The following is a 14,818-nucleotide window of genomic DNA, read 5'->3' on the forward strand; positions in this document are numbered from 1 at the left end:
CATTTGAGTCCTCTCCCGACCTACCTCTAGCACCGCCCACATCTCGTCTCATACAAACCAACATCATTACGAACTTTGTGAACATTAACAAGCTCTAAGCTCACGAACGATGATCGAATCATCACTCGACTTCTACCGATGACATATGTAATACTCCTCTTGTTTTAGATTTAGGCTCTATTTATTTGGACTTCTGCTTCTTAGAAGTTAAAAGCTGAAATAAACAGATTGTTTTTGCTGATTTTTGGTTGTGGTTTCTGAGAAGAAAAACAATATTTACTACTATAGAAGTTTGAGAAGCTAGAAACAGTCTTTTGAAGAAGTCATAGCTTGTAGAAATCCAAATAAACAGGACTTTAACCTTCTACTGCCAAATGATACAACTGTTCATCAATGTGTCGTGAAATGTTCATTTATTTAACCAGAGTAAACCCTGTCTCAAATTAGCGAGAGATCTCAGGTATAAAATCAAGTCTCCTACCCGTCATCTAAATAGAACAAAATTTAGAGTTAGTTCTGGAGTTATCATCACTCAATGACAACAAGGAAGAAATAAGGGAGAGACACCAGAAAATTGAACAGTGCATATGGAGGACCATTGTGGAGTGTGGAGTCCCAATCATTCTGGCCCCAACTGAAGCTAATGGTTTGGTATATTTCCTCTCCTTGCATCCAACCAACTATGGTCCATAGGTTGGTAACCATCCCAAAACGAATATATTAGGTAGAAAAATATAATGTAAGCCCATCTGGATTTTGTCATGGATATGTAAGTTCCTCCTAACAAATAACAATTAATGGCCCACCTTGCCAAGTCATAATTTCATCTGCTTCTTGTCTTCCACATAATGTGATGCCCACAACGTTTAGTAATGCAGAGTAGACCCTAATTTTATAGAAAAATTAGTGTCCTGATTAATTCAATGTTCGTATTAATTATCTTCCTTATGAGAAATAGAAATGCACACATGTTAAATAAGTGGAAGAGGTTCTAATCATAGTTGTTCTTAGGCAAAATTAGGTGAGTATCATCGCAAATGTGTTTATATTGGAAAATACTATCAGCTGTGAGGATGACATATGAGCCTAAGATATTTTCTAACTTTTACAATTTTTATAATGGTAACTAGGAAATTAGGTACCTTCTTCTTATTAAGGATCGCAGATAATGTTTCATGTAGATTTGCCTATATAAATATGATATCCACAGGATCTGCCTTATTACGAACAGATAAACAATACGACTGCTGGAGTAATACGTTTGGTGAATTTTTAATTTATGGTTGACCAAACAGATGAACTAACATATACCAGAGCATACAAACAGATGTCCACACGAAAGTAGGTTGCTCAGAGTGTGGCGATATCTATGATTCTGGAAACAAAATTATTCTAGACAAAACAAACCAAAAAATATGGTGGTTGGCCAATAACATTCATTTAGGCAGTGCCAGATGCCAATTCTGATTCATCGTATTTTATTCAAGAATAAACAAGGAGAAAGTCCATGATTAGGGCTTCGATTGTTTTGTACCGTGTCCTGTTTTTAAATACACTTATCAGCATATGGGTTTGTGGGTACACCAAAACATTTCCCTTGTTAAAGAAGGATATGTTTAGCTGAGTAGAGCCGGTGAGGTCAGGCTGTTTTTAAAAAAATACACGAATGACTCGTATACAACAACTACTCTGCAGTAGTATACGGCAGAAATCATCTTCATGTCGACGTAATCCTGCCCCGAGGATGAAAACAACCAGCATGGACTCTGATCAAATTGTTCTGAATCTAGTTCGGGTTATCACAAGAGGTGACTGGTGAGCCAGATGACACTTGCCTCTCTGATTCACAAGTTACCTCCTGTGCAGGACGCCTGTGTTTCACGGGGTGAAAGGGAGATGAACCTAATCCATCCCCATGAGCAAATCAGAAACGGGTTTGCATCAGGGGTGGTGGAAGGTGCGGTTAGTTAGCTGTTCATTCATCCATCACAGGAAATAGAACTCCACATATTTTGCGCACGCATGAGCTATCTCATCCCGGCCAGCACCACACGCCCGCACACACGGTTGGCGCGCGCGTCGCTTACCTCACTTTACACCTACCTTGAGGTTCCGTTGCACGGTCGTGCCGCTGTGTCCGTCGCGCTGTGGCTGCGGCCATGGCTTTTGCTTTGTAACAAAAATGGTAGTAAACCAGTGGCAGTGATGAGGTCATGATCAGCCTAACATTTTTCCCACCGACTCAGCTCTCTAGAGCCTAGAAGACCTCCCCGATCCAGTCAAGTGCCTATAAAATCCACGCGCCCTTCACCCACCCTTCGCTCGCAGCGCAACAGCAGCAACAACCTCCACTGTTGCAACCCACCGAGAGGAAGGGAAAGAAAGCGGCGGCAAAAGGGAGGAAGAACAGCGGCGGCAAAAAGGATCAAGAAAGCATCGGCTGATCGGCGTCGGTTGTCAACCATGGGGAGGTCGCCGTGCTGCGAGAAGGCGCACACCAACAAGGGCGCGTGGACCAAGGAGGAGGACGACCGGCTCGTCGCGTACATCAAGGCGCACGGCGAGGGGTGCTGGCGCTCGCTGCCCAAGGCCGCCGGCCTGCTCCGCTGCGGCAAGAGCTGCCGACTTCGTTGGATCAACTACCTCCGGCCCGACCTCAAGCGCGGCAACTTCACGGAGGAGGAGGACGAGCTCATCATCAAGCTCCACAGCCTCCTCGGCAACAAGTACGTTGCGTCTTCTCCAGTACCTCATCACTCATCACCATGCATATGGCTAAAAATCCTAGCTTTGGCACCATTTGCTGAGCGGTTTGTTGCTATGTCTCTGTTCGATACAGATGGTCCCTGATTGCTGGAAGGCTGCCAGGAAGGACGGACAACGAGATCAAGAACTACTGGAACACGCACATCAGGAGGAAGCTGCTGAGCCGGGGGATCGACCCGGTGACCCACCGGCCGATCAACGAGCACGCCTCCAACATCACCATATCGTTCAAGGCGGCGGCGGCGGCGGCGGCGCGGGAGGAGAAGGGCGCCGTGTTCCGGCTAGAGGAGCCGAAGGCCACGGTGATCAGCCGCGACCTGCAGAACCCCGCCGACTGGGGCCAGGGGAAGCCGCTCAAGTGCCCGGACCTCAACCTGGACCTCTGCATCAGCCCCCCGTGCCAGGAGGAACCCATGAAGCCGGTGAAGAGGGAGGCCGGCCTCTGCTTCAGCTGCAGCCTGGGGCTCCCCAAGAGCTCGGACTGCAAGTGCAGCAACTTCCTGGGGCTCAGGACCGCCATGCTAGACTTCAGAAGCCTTGAAATGAAATGAGCCTCTTCATTTTGTCACTTGGATATTTCATATTTGGTTAGCCTGTAGGTGAAATAGCAGTGGGTGAAAGAGAGATAAGAAAAGGAGTGATGTTTGTGTCTGCCCTTGTGTCGCCAACATCTTCCTGCTCTCTCTCTTGTTGCTCCATTTTGTCTCTCTGTAATTACCATCAACAACTGATCATGAGCAATAACACTCGCTGCTAGGTCTATGTAACTTAACACTTCGATTTCCAAGAGACTAGGTTCAGTGTCTGGCCGTGTGGGTATTCTCAAAGATACTGGACCATTGGTTGAGCCAGATCTCACGTTCATTGAACCACTAAACCCGCATGCGACCGTCGCCTAATCCTGCAGTTTCGATAAAGCGCCTCGTGAGTTAGACCACGCTTTCCAATCTGACCCACTTTACGCACACAAGCACAGCACAAAAAGACAGGTCATACGTGTAAGTGCTCCTGATTCCTCTTTCTACATGTATGTACTACTATGATATAAACTGTTCTGTTCGAGTCAGCAAAAGCGACGCCTCATTCTGCCTTGCTGCTTCTTATCCTCGCCAAAAGGAGTTTACCACTGTTGGTAATGGACGAGTAACCGAGCGTTGAACGCAGTAAGTAAGATTCTGTTTGGTACAGCGTCAGAGATCATATAGTAATTTAAAGTTTATAAAATAAAATAAAATAATTTAAATATTTATTTTTAATTAAAAATAAAATATCTCAATTAAATACTTTTAATCTATTTATAGTTCCACCTCCAAAAATTTTTAAAGCTAGATATAACCGACTCTAAAAATGTTTAAAACTAAAGTTTTTATCAAATGTACCTTTAAGATCTTGTGAAGGACATGAAAACTGTTTGTTTACTGGGCTTGTTAGGTAAGAGGAGGCTAGGCATTTTTTGGAGTCGGCCTCGTCCCGCTTCATGGGGGCGGCGTGGCCTGCGGGAAAGGCAGCGGGTTTTGGACGGGTTCCGCGCAACTTGTTCGTGCGCACGCGCAACCACGCCGCGGTACCGTGCAGGCAGCGCTCGGCGTCATGAATGCCACCGGTGGCTAGCGGTGGCGACGTTGGATTGGGTTGGTTGGTTGCGTCGAGCGAGCGAGCGAGGGATGGACCGTGTGCTTTCCGCGTGGGATTGCGGTGGGCGACGCGGCTCGGCCTGCGCTTCTCCGCCGGTTGCTCCGGCTCGGTGTGTGTAGCGTCTGATGGCAAAAGCGTCCGTGACGTCTACCGCGCATAACCATCGAGAGGCGTATAACGGTTTCCAAAAATCACACCACGCAACAGAAAGAAAAAAAAGCAGCTACGGAACTCTGGCCGCCGCCGCCGGACAGAAAACAAGGTACCGCAAATAAATTAGGTTCCCGAGTAGCTTGTTACTATAATCTAACCTCACGTATCGACTAACAATTGGATTGCTACAGCTAAGAAGAGCGACACATGCTGCTGATAGATGATGAGGACAATGCTTGCTCGTGGATGTCAGCTTGAAAACGTTGTCGTCCGTTTTTTTTTTTTTTTGGAAAAAGAGAGCTTTATTGATTACGTCGTAATGTCTTTTATGTTTTGATCTAGCCTCTCGTGTCGATTAACGATTTGGATGTTTGTACGATTGCACAAGATCTAACCTTGACCTAGGATGGCATTGTAAAACAATAGTAGTGTCACGGTATTTAGTTACCACAGCATTTAGTTTACTAAAAAATAATGTAAAGCGACACTAGTTTGTCAGGTTCTGATATGTAAGTTTCCGCGGAACGGTGAGCGAAATCCCAAAAGAAATAAGACGTTTTCTATGGTACCATCATTTATATTATGTGAAATATTCGGAAAGAACCCAATTAACGTATTTTTCAAAATAAAAATCTAACAGCCCAAGAGGTGGCTGCGTGCGCGAATGAGGACATTGAGCAAAAAATGAGAACCTTCATGATGTTTTGAGGCAGTCTATATTGATTTTTATTCATCGTAGGCCTATAGTCTTAGGCATGTAACGCGAGACGATTGAGGGCGCAGAGCTTACGCCAACCTCTTGTACATTTATTCATATCTTATTCATCTTCTTAATTAAAAGGCAAAGCTCCTGTCACTTTGCATTAAAAAAATAAGTTTCCACTTACGCATCACAGTTCAAATTGATAAAATTATTAAGTTACCTTGGTAAAAAGGATTGAGATTTCGATCTCCCCACCACATCTATCGACGCTACCTAGCATCTAATCGCTATCTCGCTTTCCACCGAAAGCAAACAGCCAATGCCTACCCAAGATAAAAACTAGCGAGTTTTATCCTGCTCTCTTGCTGCTGCTACCTGCCAAGTGCCAGATTAAACAACCTAATCAATTCAGAAACGCATATGCATGTCCGTTCCTAATGCGTTTATGCGGCTGGTACGACTCGGAAAGAATGCAAACAACTCAAAGACGCAAACATGTAGATCTTACAAGTGATCTGGTGCAGAAAACCTGAATAATCACAGAGAGAGAGACAGGCCTACAGCGAAGAGCCTAGTCAGACGAAAGTAAATTTTATAAGATTAGTGATATGAAAGATCTATTTACTTATAATAATAATATATGACTCTTTCTCTCTTCTTCAGTCTAACCATAGTTATATCAGAGAATATATAGTTAGATAATATCTCCGAAAATATTTTATAAAAAAATCCTATAAAACTTGCTTCTCAGTCAGCAGTACTTAGATGCAAGTGCCAACGTTCACTGTCAGGACAAAGCTTCACATGATCGGCATCAGCTGCAGTCCGAACAGGTGACCTACAGGGGGTGTATCATATCATGGAGCTGTGGACCGGACGTACGGCAAGATTGGGTTGAATGCAGGGGCGGGAGAGGGACTGCTGGAGGGAGCAGGGTAGGTAGCCGATCCCCATTGTTTAACTGCCGACATGGATGCATCCTCCTGATTCAGATAGGTCAGCACAATCCGTTCTACTAACCAATTGATTATCCTGAACTGTGAGGTTGGGGACAATCTTTATGAGATTAGATTAGTTTAGTTCCCCGTTAAACAACGACCTGTGCTGGAGCCGTCAGGGTTTTGATGACATGAAAGAACCAAATTGGACCATCAATGAGTTGATTGGTTTCCTTTCCTCTATAACGGGATTGTTCATGAATCCCAGACCTGTTTGCAAAAGGCAGGATTCTTAAAATCCCTCGAACAATCATTTTCCAAAGAGGCCATGCCATGGTGATCATTGCAACAAACCAATTTTACGAGGACTGATTCTACGGGGCCATTGCAATTCCAATCTTGCGTACGAACTATGAGTATCCATTTCGTTTATAAGGAGTAGTAGCATATGAAATAGTAGTGATTAATGGTACCAACTACGAAGTCGTCAGTTTTTGCACTCGTGTGGTTACCTCTACCAGAATTCTCACCCATCGAATCAATCCAATAAGCCTATGACCTCGAAACAGTGTATGCACACTCATTTCTTGATCTAAATGAATGGATAAAAAGCGAAATGTAAGCGTATAGAATCGTAAGAGCCTTTTTACACCATAAAAACTAGCTAATAAGGTGAGAGGGTCCCCACTTTTAAGTTAGATATAATACACTTTTACAATATGTGACTATTCTGATAAAACTATAGCTGCAATGTTCTCTCAATGCTGGGAGTGATTGGTAAGTAGACCAACTAAAAATATTTCACCATTTACAACAAGTCTTAGTTTGGTAGTATTCGTTCGTAACATTTCTAGGTGTGCGGTTGGTCATTGGTATTTCTGCAAATACTAAATTCCAAGAGTAGTACATGAAGACGTGCACTCTACTCTCACACAAATCAATTAGTAAGAACTAATTTTTCAGAAGACCAAAATCCACAATAATTTTGTAAAGTGTAAAGAGCTCAGTCTTTAACATGATCAGTAGAGTCACTACTTTAAAAACTAATATTAGAGACATCATATTAGTGATAGCCGCTAAAAAACATCACTAATATTACATTAGTGATGTATGCAATAACGACTCGTCACTAATATGATCCTATGCTAGGACACAACCAAGACTTGTCACTAATAACATATTATTAGTGACGGAAGAAGAGATCACCTGTCACTAAAGACCGCAGTGGCAGCTCACATAAAAGTCATGTCATTAGTGATGGGTAGAGACATCATAGTATCACACGTAACAAAAAGATAGCATCTGAAACGCATAGTGCAGTGATCACTTATTAGTGACAAGTAACAACTATGACCTGTCACTAATATGAAAGTCATTAATGTGGAGATAGATATAACCCATCATTAATAATTGGTCGGATCTCGAGCACTTCTATGATGATAACTGGTCGGAAGAACGCACATTAATGATGAGTTATAGCTATGATTTATCACTAATGATCTTTTGATTAGCCCCTATTCCTTCTAGCTAGTATCATAAAGCTACTTAAAATCTGACTAGAGTCATCAATGAGTAGTGACGGGTGATAGCTATAACCCGTCACTGATGATTAAATGTAACTCATTTTAGAAATTCATAACTTTTTCATACAAGGTTGGTTGAAGACAAATTTTATAAGAAAATTATAGGTCTTGACGAGACCTACAATTTTTTAGTTGATCATTTTTATTTGAAGTCATATAAATATACAAATAAACATCTAAAGGCTGTTAAAGGAAACCACACACTTGACCACAAACTAAATTGTTGTATCTAGTATAAAACTAATAGAAATGATTAAAAAAGCCACACATAGAACTACAAAGTTGAAAATTACAAATTCAAATATTTTTATATAAGTTTGGTAATTCGGATTGATAAAACATCTACGTAACACTAACTTTCAGATGTAGCACTATATCTCTAAAAAATTTCAAGCAAATTGGAGAAGGTTAATTTTCGATCAAAAACTTCAAGGTCTTGTTGAGGTTCTTCTGAGCCTTTTAGGGGTTAAGAAATGTACAAGTGTAGACACATTTTTTTTTTGATGCGCCTCCTTGTTATCTTCGAAAGTAGAAGTTGAACGTTAAAATCAGACTCTGTATGTACAAGTTATGGTTGTTTTACTGAACACTGTAGAAACTGGATACAAACTTTTTTCATATGTAGTCGGATGGAGATAAATTTTATATAAACATTATAGAAATTGATGAGATTTATAATTTTATAGTTGGTAACTTTTTCAGTTAAAGTCATATAGATACCAAAATAATCGTTTAAAGATTTGAGCAGGAAAGTCAAAAGAATAAATTTTAACATAACCATTAGGTAAGGCTATAAGGTGAGATGGTAAGAAAGCTTCCGCGAGAGGGAGATGTCGCCGGTTCGAATCCTAGAAATACATGAGTGCGGTTCAAGTGAAAGCAACCATATGAGCCACGGGGACTGCACGAGTTCGTTCGTCGAGTGCGAAAAAGTTCCCCTTTTTTGTTTTTTAAACACATCCGTCACTGATGTATAGTCATTCGTGATTAATCTGGATCTGATCCAACTCGTCAATGATGTACAATCATCGGTGACAAGTCAGGATCAGATTCGTCACGGATGTACAATCATCAGTGACGAGCCGAATCTAGACCTATCACTAATATATATCATTAGTGACAGGACCCGTTATTAGTGACGAATGTGACACTCGTCACTAATAAAAGTTATCACATATCATTAATACAGATGTATGACATTGTGACCTGTGAGTTTTGCTTAACGGTTGGTGTTTAGTGGAGTCAAAGCACTTGAATTAGGCTTCAAATAATAGCATTGTACTTTGGTATCATTCTCCGCAATAGTAAAATAGTCGTGGTCTCTCAGTGCTAAGCATATCCAAATTAAACAGCCCGTGGGTACATGTTGCTCTGCAATATAGTAATACCCAAGAGCTGCTTAGCTGTCCATCCATCCATCTATTTTAGCAATAAATCAACATCAAGTTGAGTGTGTACAAACAAAGATATGCATCATGCATATAAAACACTTTAGTGTTCATACCCAACAAAAATTATTGGAGGTGAGTACAAGGCACCATATATGGAAAAAAAATCCGAGAAAATGTACAAGCGACAAGTCATTTTCTGGTGGCTACCTACCAATGCATCATTCCAAGTCGTCAATTTTGGGCAAGTTCGGTTGGTAGCACCGTAGCAGAAGCAACTCCCACGTTGCCTTGCTCTCTTTTTAATTCTCTCGGTTACTTCTTCATTATCTTTTTTTCAGTTCTACAACTAAACTAAAACACTCTTAAAAAAACTAAACTAAAATACATGTACACATGCGTCATAGTATCCCTGGTATTCGATCCGTAAGAAAGTAGATGGATAAACAGAACAATATACTTAGCCGTCAGAATCGCTGTCATGACATAGCTCTTAGAGTGATTCCTGCTAACGCCAGTGCCGGTGGTCGTGCACACGATAACCACCGCATCCTGTTAGCTCGGCTCACGCCCGGTCAAGTCCTGTGCTGCCTCTTACCATTCTGCTAAGGAGTTAGCATTCTGTTGGCTCTTGCAGCTCTTGCAATCAACTATAAGTGTTCAGCACTGCAGATGAATACAATTGCGTTGCATTCTATTCTCCTACAATAACGGTGAAATAATCAAGTGTTCATATCTGACAATTGAATTCATTAACATTGTCAATTATTCGCAAAAAAACATTGCCATTTATTTCAAGAGTTCTATTCCATTTACCTATACCACATCCCTGTGATGTTGTGTGTATTGTATTGTATTTTGGTGGTTGCAGGAATTGGATGGAAAAAATAATTCTGCGCCTGGCCTGACCTGTGAGCAAGTGTGGCGATGGTGACACCAGGCGTCCTTGATTCCTTCTTGGGTAGGTACCAACAAAGCTCCCAACTGTTGGAGTACCAATCGGTTTTATTGCTGTGCTTGGTATTTGGTGTTTGTTGTGGCCGTTGTTGGAGTTATTCCTTCAATTCCTTTTCACTGCCGATGTAAAATGCGACCATTTTCAGTTTTATGGCTGTTTAGGATGTGCACAATTACCCAATCGATGGATAATCAACTAATTTATTGATAAGTTACATCTACTTTTAAGCTATCAGTCATGATTCAATAGCTAAATTTTAGCATATAACTCTAAATTCGTGTAAGTGAAAATTGACTGCATGTGTTACTATGATATGAGTAAAAAGTCCTAAAAGACACATAAATTTAGTATTATCTTTTAAAATAGGCTTGATTCGATTCCCACTTATAAAGAATTGTACGTAGAAAAATATAAAGTTTAGTAGGAAATGATGTGAAATGTTTTGTTAGGAGGACAGTACACCAACAATAAAATGAAGTGACGAAACAAGGGCGCTGCTGCATTTATAATGTGCAGGGTGGAGCCGTCCAATGGGAAACGGATAGGGAGGTTGAATCAGATGGGGGCCATCGGCCATCAGGCATCAGCCATGGTCATGGATGCAGTTGCTGTTTGGAGAGAGCAAAAGTCCAGGGCTCCAGGTCACATGGCCTTCAGGGTTTTTTCTTCTTCAGGAGGAGGACAAGGACATTCTCGCAGCTCTTTTGTCACAGAGCAGTACTATTCCTGTCACTGAGTTATGAAAGCGTGACGCTGTGCAGAAACCTGCATGCACGCACGGACTCGGTAGATCCTCGTCTGCTTGGTGTGGATAGGAAATCGGGTTGTTGGTTGCCAATCATTCACTCATCCATTCCGCTCGGATTGGTTGAGGCCCCATTTGCATAGGTTTTTTCTATTTTTTTAAAAGCTAGAAGCTATCTATAGGTTTGGCTTTTAATCTTGATTTTTAGTAATTTTTATTTGGCTAAGAAAGTGACAGTGATTGAAATGAACAGAATCTAGAAATTGACTGACAGAAGTTTTTTTAGTTTTGATGTGCTAAAAAACTAAAAATTTATTGTGAAAACTAATAACTAAATTAATAAGTATAAGATCAACTCCAGCAGAGATTATCCAGTACTACATTGCCCCGTAAAGTACTGTAGCATTGGAAATCAGTCTCCAGTAATACCCCATCTGGTGATATAATGCCATACAGTACTGCTACAGTGTTGTGAAGGGAGGGTGGAGCTGTATTTTCGTCGGGCACTGTAGCAATAGGGAACAATGTATCAGTACTGTTCATAGTGACTGCCCATGGGTTCGGTGGAGAATACTGTAGCAGCCCTGCTCACAGAGCTCCTAGCAGGACGGGAGGGAGAAAAAGAATAGTAAAAAGGTAAGAAATAGGTAGTTGCTGGAGATAAAAAAAATAAGAGATGTTGTAACAGTGATAGAAGATATTATAATAATATTTTTAATATAAAAATTTAAGATAGCTATTGAAAATGATTTAAGTAGAGTTTTTTTTAAGAAACTCTAAGGACATGAGTTGAACGCTCTGCTCCTTGGAGCTTGGGATGCTGAAATCTTTCACGCATTCACACCGATTTTGCGAGTAACTGTACATCACTTCCAGTTGAGACTCAGGATGAAGCTGAAAAGATATTTCCGGATATGTAGAAGAAGTGCTGCGAGACTGACTTGCTAGTTTGTCCAACATGGGCCACTTCACCAAGATAAGTTTTCAACGCATCAGACCAGAGGCGATCACGGCTGCATGCCAAGCTTCAGGGATTCAATATAACACCCTTCGTTCTCATCAAGAACCTCCCTGCTCACTGTTCACATCGCCGGCAATAAACAACCAGCTGATAGCCTGATACCTCTCTCTCCGTACAGTAAAAACCAGCAAGTTGTTGGTACAAATCTACATCACGACTGCTACGTACAAAGTACAACAGCGCTGTGCAGTGCAGGAAGAATATCTACTGGTAGACCACGGCACCTGGCTCTGAAAAATATCTACCCATCTTTGCAGAGGAAAAGTTCAGAGTTGACGTTTGCAAGGCACCACTTTGTGCTTGCTTGGCAAAGTGCAGAACCCACAAATATCTCACCCGCAGCAACTTGCAATCAACAACTTGTAATCTTACGAGCACTAGCATTAGCAGTAGTCAGATCAAAAAAGAAAAAAAGAAAAAAAAAGAGTAGCATGCAGTAGTTCCACAGCCACCACACCTCTCTCAGTGGTCAGTGCTGTGCGCCTACTGAATCGCGGGAATGCGATCGGGCGGCGAGCGGACGTGCGCTGCGCACGTCGGAGCTAATCGCCTTGCCCGCCCGGGCACCCTTATCCCTTTTTTTTAAGCCATGAACAGGAGCACTGCCTTTTCATTTAAGAAGAAGGAAAAATTCAAATATTACAATTGTTGTGATCACATTAAAAAACCTGAAAGACGCCTCGATGTAAAACCCATGAAGCTAGGCTATCTCTTCTTTGATCAAAAGAAGACCTGATAAGGCTGCACTGACTTATTTTCAAACACTCTTCGGTTCCTCTTCTTCCATAAATTTCAGACGGTATACATGATGACCGCCGCTGATTTAGCGCAAGCAAAGACATGGAGTCCTTCCACCAATCCTGTCCGGACTGTTCTTTTTGAGGCAGGAATATTGCATCATGTCACCATCCTCTCGCCTTTCTCCCAAACCTCTCTCGCATATGGGCAATGCAGGCACAGATGTACTGCCGTTTCTGTTCCTGATCACAAAACGGATACTCACGATTCCACGGCCAATTGCGAAGAGCCAGCTTGTCTGTCGTCAAAATCTTACCCTGCACTAGAGCGCACCCTTATCCCTTCCTACATGGAGCGGCGGAAAACGACTCGTCGTGCGGTTGCAGCTGCGGCCGCAGCGGAGCCGAAGCTTATCTGCTGCGCTGCCGCCTCGCTCCCCGTGCCCGCCAACCTTGTCACGGCCGTAAAGGCGCCCGCCCGTGGTCGTTGCTATCCCGTGTTTCCCCCGGCCCCGTTCGGCTTTCCGCCGTGGAATGATTCGCGCGCGCGCGCGCGCAGCAAACGACCGGACTGCAGCTCGGTACAGCGACCGGGTTGGGAATCTTGACCAAATCGGCGAGATATTTGCCTATGGCGCACGTAGCGTAATGGCGTGCTCATGGAAGTTCGTTTTCCTTCGTTTCTCCCCTTATCAAGTAGAGGCCTGATCAATTGTTCGGTACCGGTAGCTTTGAACTTTTTTCTGATATTTTATTATCTTCTACAATGTTTAAAATATATGATGTTCTATAATTTCAAAGTAACTCCAATTTGTATTTTAAAGCCTTAATCTTTCATTAAATAACTTTCTTCCTAATATATATCTTATTTCTATAAAATGAATGGTATTAAAATGTGATAAGATAACTATTTTATTTTTCACTTTGTGTTCAATTTTAAAATGTCATTTATTTTGAAACGAACAGAGTGCTCGTGAGAATGATGCATCAGATAGGTTTCTCACTGTATGAGCTGCGAGGAGTGTGATGGGCTAGGAAAATCGTGCGTTCGGCAATCGGGCGTCCAGAGTGACGATGACCTTTACCAGACTTTGGCGAGTGTAACTAACCATATGGTATCGCTGTCCTCTCCAGGTAGGCGATAGCAAAGCGCCATTGGAGGAGCCAAGATTAGGTACTCCCCCAACTTTCCCTTTCTGTCATTGTCTTGTTCTTGGGATGGTGGGGTCCCGCGTGACATGGAGCAAGGCAGTGGTTGGCTGGGTTGCCATGCCAGCGTGGGGCTTGCCGGAGCTCACCAAAGCCTCGGCCTCCTAGTCCTCAGTCTTATCCGGAAGGAGCCATGAGCTCCTTTCTTTTCCTGATTTGGCAAAACTGTCAATTACTAATCAGCAAAGGATTAACCTTGAGGAGATAAAAAATAAGGTCAGGTTACCTGTCTGCATGAGGCATAATGGCCTAGTGTGTGTTTGGTTGGATGAATGAACCTGAATAGGATGCGATGATTCAATTGTTTTTTATATTTGTTTGAATGAATGGGTAGCTGAGTTGGCCACCATTAGAGAATATTCTCTAATATGTTGGACGAGTTGATCCTAACAAAACGGCTAGACCGAGCCATACAGTTTCGCGCTGCTAGTTAGTGCTGCTCGTTCATGTTGGTCTATTCTTTTTCTTGTTTTCATTTAATTCTTGATTTTATTTGGGAGTAGAAAAGTAGTATAAAATTCTAAATATTTTTCATAAGTAAATTAGAGATTATTAGCAACCTATTTTAATTGGTTTGATCTAAAAAATGTGAGCTAATATTTAATTACAAGTCTCCAAATAAACTTACTTTTAAAATTTCAAGCAATTTTTAATACCTCAAATAAATTCCCAAAAATATGGAAAATCACTAATATTCTTCTCATGTGGTGTACTAATTTAACAAAATGTTTTCAACCCTAGGTTATTTGATGAAAAAATGAGTTCCTTTGTAATGATCTATTTATATGTATTTTTATCATTTCTTGTGATATTCTCTTTTTAATCCAATTTAAATTTAAATAAATTCAAACATACACAAATTCATCCAAATATTTATGGAATGCATATAAATATGAATGAATTATCATATTCACTCTAATCACACCAACCAAACAGAAAACTGACACATCCTATACACACTAATCTCACCAATCAAACAGAA

General features: G+C 41.7%; 1 protein-coding gene across 1 annotated transcript; it reads left to right on the forward strand.

The window, feature by feature from the left end:
- Positions 1 to 2,144: 2,144 nt before the first annotated feature.
- On the forward strand, positions 2,145 to 3,538 carry LOC133902110 (MYB31 transcription factor31-like). The gene is made up of 2 exons (XM_062343692.1): positions 2,145 to 2,726; positions 2,840 to 3,538. The coding sequence occupies exons 1-2, from the start codon at positions 2,464 to 2,466 to the stop codon at positions 3,315 to 3,317; spliced, it is 741 nt and encodes a 246-aa protein (XP_062199676.1). The 5' UTR covers positions 2,145 to 2,463; the 3' UTR covers positions 3,318 to 3,538.
- The last annotated feature ends 11,280 nt before the right edge of the window (positions 3,539 to 14,818 follow it).

The sequence above is a fragment of the Phragmites australis genome, chromosome 20 (assembly GCF_958298935.1).
Source record: "Phragmites australis chromosome 20, lpPhrAust1.1, whole genome shotgun sequence".
Classification (NCBI taxonomy): Eukaryota; Viridiplantae; Streptophyta; class Magnoliopsida; order Poales; family Poaceae; genus Phragmites; species Phragmites australis.

What these genes read in the sequence shown, in the direction of transcription:
- LOC133902110 (XM_062343692.1), top strand. Translation starts at nt 2,464, where the DNA reads ATGGGGAGGTCGCCGTGCTGCGAGAAGGCGCACACCAACAAGGGCGCG. An exon ending in CACAGCCTCCTCGGCAACAA is followed by an intron (nt 2,727 to 2,839) that starts GTACGTTGCGTC and finishes TGTTCGATACAG; the next exon opens with ATGGTCCCTGATTGCTGGAA.